This window comes from Scleropages formosus, chromosome 5 (assembly GCF_900964775.1).
Source record: "Scleropages formosus chromosome 5, fSclFor1.1, whole genome shotgun sequence".
Taxonomy (NCBI): Eukaryota; Metazoa; Chordata; class Actinopteri; order Osteoglossiformes; family Osteoglossidae; genus Scleropages; species Scleropages formosus.
The window spans coordinates 8,916,475-8,922,851 of record NC_041810.1 but is presented as its reverse complement, the minus strand read 5'-3'; the positions used below and the strand labels follow the sequence as shown (position 1 = coordinate 8,922,851).

General features: G+C 46.7%; 1 protein-coding gene across 1 annotated transcript in view; it reads left to right on the top strand.

Annotated features, from left to right (window-relative positions):
• Window positions 1–2,065: 2,065 nt before the first annotated feature.
• Window positions 2,066–6,377, top strand: part of LOC108931970 (anoctamin-2-like) — a 33,578-nt gene continuing 29,266 nt past the window's right edge. Inside the window, 2 exon segments of the mRNA XM_029251866.1 lie at window positions 2,066–2,098; window positions 2,447–2,797. Of these exon segments, the coding sequence (XP_029107699.1) occupies window positions 2,066–2,098; window positions 2,447–2,797 (384 nt within the window).

Sequence of the window (6,377 nt, the reverse complement as noted above, 5' to 3'; positions counted from 1 at the left end):
TGTTCCACCAGTTTAGAGTTGGAATGACTGGGAGCTGCTCAAGTAAACAAGTGTTTTCCAAATATTATCTAATAGTATCAAGTATTTTGCCAAATATTCAAGAGTGGAGAGTCAATGTACTGTAGAATCTCTATAAAATTGCTGGCAAAGCAGTAAACAGCTGATCAAGGATTCACAATTTAGGCATGTGTGTTTCATAGTGCTTGGACCTGGTCACAAAATGAATTGACACGAGGTGGATCAGCTCAGTTACACAGCTCTGGAGTGGTGCCTTTCCTGGACATCGGGGATTTCACCCCTGGGGTTATGGCGTACAGGCAAATCTCTTGATTTACAAAATTGATCCCGTTCCTGAAAATGGTGTGGATATCAAAATTACTGATAGCAAAAGATGACTTAAGACAAGGAGAAACACTTGATAAATCTTTATATTATCGTGATCAGCCTGCATTTAAACAAATTTTTAAATTGTTTTGTTTCACTGAAACTATACATTTTCAAAAAATCAGTAAGATCTGTAGAGATTTTATTTTATCAAAGAAACGCCTGGTTGTTTCCACACGCTTTGAGATGCTTGCTTGCAAATAAAAAGTGAAATTCATTTGGTTAAGAATTTTAAAACACTGGAGCCAAAATGTGAAAGTACCAAATAATTAATATATATTTTTTTTAAAACTTAATTGAAAAGCAACCAAGAAAATGCCCTGTCAACATGTTATCTGTTATCGCAACTTGGGTAAAAAGTGGTCATCTTTATTATAGCAACCCACGTTAACTTCATCCGTCAGAAAAACATTTAATACCTCATTATATTTCCATTGATTAAAAAGCACTTAATAATAATGGAGTATTTCTCTCAATTTCTTGTCCTGTTGGTGTTCAGATTTGCAAAGTCATCATTATTATCTGGTGCGGGATTTCGTTACGCAGCAAAGGTTCCCATAGCAACTTGTAACTTATTCCCAGAGCGCAGTAACCACAGAGCTTCATGGCAAACTTGATGAGTGTGAGAAGTACTGCGGTACAGTGCGGTACAGTGCGGTACAGTGCAGTACAGTGCAGTACTTCTCTCGCTCACTGCTGCTGGCCACTAGTAGCTACTACTGTACTGTGTTCAGCTCGTACTGACATAAAACGAAGTAAATAATCCGTTTCGAAAGAAAAACAACACGTATATAATTAATATATATATAATAAAATCTATGAGATCTCAGCAACGAACATGTTACCTATTTCATGAGGTTAAAGGAAAAAATCATGGCCATAAAATATATTTTAAAAAATCTTTTATCTACTTACGAAAAATGTTGCACCGAAATTGTGCAGCAAGTAGGTAACAAACTAGGATTACTTGTCACGTCTGCAGCTCTGTCTCTTTCTCTTAATAATGTAATCATCATGCATAAAATTTAATGTATTGTAATGTAAAAGTACAATTTAATTTCATGATCATGTACGTCGCTTTGCACAAGGCAAGCGTCTGCTAAATGAATAAATCATGTAAATGTAAATTGTCAGCGATATTATGATAAGAATGATGATAGTTTTCTTCTTAACTATACTGAAGCTACAATTTATTAACAAAGTCTAAATTTGCATTTTTTGTAACTTTTCGTGCCCGTCCGTCCCGTCCGCACAGGGAGCCGAGGAGCCGCTCGATCCCGCAGCTGTTTTCTGTCTTTTTCATTATAATGAGACTTTGGGGATCGTGGGGCGACGTTTCCATGGCAACCAGAGCGCCGCTCGTTTGTGCCGCGCCCGGTACCGGCGCGCGCTGCTCTTGATGTCTCTGCAGAGAGAAGTAGCGACTGTTGCTGCGATGTTTCTTCTTCTTCTTCTTCTTGTTCTTGAAGTCTTGTGCCTGGCTTCTTCAGACAGCTGCCTTTTCGTGTCTGTCTCTCATCATGGATCCTGCGCGGGTTCATTGAACTGAGCAGAGAGAGAACAACTAAGTCTAAGAGGCGCAACTAACTAAGCCTAAGAATAAGAATAAGAATAAGATTAGCTACTAGTCGATTTCATTATTATTATTTTCTCTCTCGGCCCAGGACAGGAGGAGCGAACGATGCCGCAGCCGTCATCAGATGTCAAAATACCGGTAAGTGTGGAGTTGGACACGTGAACAGCGGGTGACAATGAATGATGACACTCACACAGACAGTCAGTGTCAGTGTCAGTGAGTGACTGTCACACAGTGTCACAGTGTGTGTGTGTGTGTGTGTGTGTGTGTGTGTGTGTGTGTGTGTGTGTGCGCGCAGTTTTATAAAGCTCAGCTCTCTCAGTCTCACACGCCCGGCGGACGGATTTGACGAGGCAGGAAGGAAGAACGAAGTGTCAATCGGTGTGTGACTGTGTGTGACAGTGTGTGTGTGTGTGTGCCGCGCGCGCTGAAAAAAAAACACTCGATAACCGGCGCCGGCGGCGTCGTCGCTCCCACGCGATCCAGGTGTTCAACAACTTCGTGGAGGCGCGTGCGGCCCAAGAGCGCGGGGACGCGGCGAGGAGCAACGCCGGACTCCTGTTCCAGGACGGCCGGAGGAAGGTGGACTACGTGCTCGTGTACCGGCTGCCCGAGCGCAGGGACCGGGCGGAGAGCCGGGCGGCGGCCGCGAAGGGACTGGAGCTCATCGCCAGCGCACAGCCGCGGCCCGTCGTCCGAGCGGAGGACCCGGGCCCGGGGCCGGAGGAGGAGCCGGAGGAGCCGGAGGACCCGGCCGAACGGGAGAAGAAAGTTCTTCGGCAGGAGTTCGAGACGAACCTGCTCAAGGCTGGACTCCAAGTGGAGCGAGAGACACAGGTGAGTCAGTGGGGCGGGGCGGGGCGGGGCGGGGCGGCGAGGAGTAGTAGCTTCTGTCTCACACACAGTACCTGGCTGGGGGGGTGCGTGCGAGAGGACGTGGGTTCGATCCGCGCTCAGTCTGTGTCGAGTTTGCATGTTCTCCCCGGGTGCTCTGGTTTCCTCCCACAGTCCAAAGACATGCTGTTCAGGTTCACCCATAGTGTGTGTGTGTTCCACTGATGTATGGATGACTGACCCACTCTAAGCAGTGTATCTAGCGGTGTAAGTCACTGCGGTGAATAAGGTGTGTGGGCTGATAGTAACACTACACAGAGTTCAGCGGAAGTCACTTTGGACAAAGTGTGTGATAAAGGAAGAAATGTAAATGTGTTGTGTCGCCGAGTCTGGGACATCTGGGGGTGTTTGTCTCTCTCTGGACCCCAGTTTTCCCCCCACCTTCATCTTGTCCTCCGTTTGTAGCGCCGTGAATCACGTTTGTTTCCCAAATAGATGGAGCGGATATATAAACAATATTAATGAGCAAAAATTCCTCTCCACTTTGGTGGAAGAGAGTCTGTAAAGTGGTCCTGAAGTCCACTGAACACTGCACACGTCACGTGCACCAGAACGGAAGGCCTACCGTGTTTTTACCGTGTAGCGTAAAAGTCATGTAAATGCTTCGCCCTGACTCTTACTGCTCCTGACGCTGCGAGAACAGAAACACTGTGTTCAGCTACTCGTTCACTGTGTTCTTCAGAGAAAAGTGATCACAAAGTCAGCGGTTCCCAACCCTTCTTCTCGTATGTAACCCTGGAACCCTTTCGCTGTGGCTCAGGGACCCCTCAACTCCAGATCGCTGTGACCCTGAATGTTCTCATTTATTCTATATGAATATAATATTAAACTGTCCAACTGGGTGTTACTGCAGTGCTGCCCGAAAGCATGTGAGCCCTATAGGGATGGTCATCATTGTATGAAACACTGAAATATACAAAATTACGAATAAATTATTTACACACCTTAATCATGTACTTGGTTGATCTACTGCAGCTGCTGGAGTTCACTTATCCTGCACCTTTTTCTAATAAATGTGTGATTCCTCTAAACCCACATATGGAATTAATATTTATACAGTGCATCTGTCACGTTAATGACAGAGACTGTTTCTGATTAAATATGATTTTGTGGTAAGACGGTAAGACTGAAGGACACAAGGGGTTCACATACATTCAAGCAGCACTGTATACGGACGACTTTCACCCCGAAGAGCAGTTACTGACACTGTGGGTGAGGAAAAGTCCTCTACGAACTCCATAAGTACATCCGTCTGCTCCTAATGAGACACCTGAGCTTGTTTGTCTTTCAAAAGTGTTGACAGTTCAGGAGAGAACAACAAGTGTGCTGCTCTCATCGGGTTATTCTCTGTCTCCTAGTGAATAACGCGGCGTCTACGCTGGCGGCGTTGACCTTCCTGATGAGCTCGTAAAACCCACGTCCTGTCCCTGTCCTCGATGCTCCCCACGGGCTCACGCATGGTGGTGTGTGCGCAGTTTACAGTCGAGATCGCTGTATGCGAAAAAACCGTGTCTCGCTTCAGTGCTCATTGGTATCTGTCCCCCTGAGCTTATTGTAAACATAATAAGTTAATTTATTTGTACACTTTTTGTTGTTTTTGTGGCACTCGAAGGTGATCAGCTGTGCCTCCCCGCTAATTAGTGCAGCAAGACGATGAGTTCAGTGGCCACGAGCCTCCATGAGTAGCACCACGGCAAAGCCTCCAGTGTTTTCCTTCACACTCTTGTGGCTTTCTTCAGTTTTTTTTTTTTTTTTTTTAACTTTGCTTGAATTCCAAAATTTTTTGTTGGAAAAATGTATTATTTACCAGCAAAGGAAGGGTATTTGGCACCCAGATACTGCTATAAAGAGCCTGGTTTCATGAAACTCTTTGTCGGTCTGTCACGGAAAAAAGTGGCTGCTCCAGGGCTGGGACGTACATGGAAAGCTACACCCAAAAACCCTAAAATGTTTAACGCCTGGAAACATAATTCCAAAACGGTGTTAAATATCGATCAAACAATAAAAGCCTTGACTAGATCCTGAGAAACGGAGCCTCGAAGGGGTGCATCTTCTAGGCCTTTCTGAGGGGTGCCAATCAAAACAGGTCCCCCCAGTGTAACGCCAGTGACTGGCCCAGCCTCCGTCCATATGCAGGGGGTGGCCAAGACCCTCCGCACCCACAGGGTACCTGGAGCTGTGTCCTCCTGTTCCAGAAGCCCAGCTCATCCCGCTCACCTTTGACGTGCTCTGTAAGAAAGACTCCCGCGGAGTCCTGCTGCCAATGTGAAGGGGTTGAAGACGTGGATCGTCATGATCCTCCAGCCGTTCCTCCACAGTGGCTCCACGGAGAAGCGGCACAAGATGGTGCGCTTAGCACTCTCCCAATGCGTCGTCAGGGTCTTCCAGTAATCCTCCCTGGTCAGCAGAGTGAGATAAAAGAACAATGATGGTCTGTTGCGTTGGATGCAAACCGCATCCTTGACAGTGAAGCCCAGGGGTCCTGCAAGAACCTCCCCAATGAACGATTCCCATTTGGGGAAAGTTGCCCTTTGCCTCCTGTTTGCTCCACCAGAAACTAAGTGTCCAGCCTTTCCAGTGTCTTCAGACTCCCATTTCTCTCTTTCTGTCTTCACGGACAGTAATGGGCAGTACGGTGGCACAGCAAGTAGCGCTGCTGTCTCACAGCGTCTGGATGGTGTGAGAGGATTTGGGTTCAATCCCTGCTCAGTCTGTGTGGAGTTTGCATGTTCTTCCCATGCGTGGATTTCCTCTGGGTGCCCTGGTTTCCTCCCACACTCCAGTGATGTGTGCGTGTGCGTGTGTGTGTGTGTGTGTGTGCGTGCGTGCGTGTGTGTGTGTGTGCGTGCGTGTGTGCGTGTGTGTGTGTGTGTGTGTGCGTGTGTGTGTGTGTGTGTGTGTGTGTGTGTGTGTGTGTGTGTGTGTGTTCCACTGATGTATGCATGAGTGACCCAGTGTAAGTAGTGTATCTAGCAGTGTAAGTCACCGTGGTGAATAAGATGTGTGGGCTCATAACACTACATAGAGTTTATTTGAAGTCACTTTGGAGAAAAGCGTCTGCTGGATAAGTAAATGTAAATGTGTTCCTGAAGGTGGTCTGTACCCCAGGAAGCATCATCCTTGCAGTGGAAGCCATCGTGATCCTTGGAGTCCTTAGCGCCATCAACATGTTTGGAAGAGCTGGGCTGAGTAAACCACTAGAAATTTAATCTCCATCACCCTGTGGGGTTGGTGGTCAAGCCACTCTAAACTCTGCACCTTGGGCTCCACAAGCTACATAGAATCAAATTAAATGCTGTCAGGAATCCGAGTTTCCTTCGGAGAAAGGTACGATAAAGTCGTCCACAGTGCCATGTGAGCTTTCACTCGGCCCCGGCACTACATTTGACCTGAGCCAAAAGGAGACACAATTAAAGCCATACAAGTACTTTCAAGGTAAAGTAATGGCATACAAAACATAGTAATCTCGCGCCTGGCCATGTTTAATACGTTTGCGTAAGTTTGGAGGGGCAGCAGCTGCATA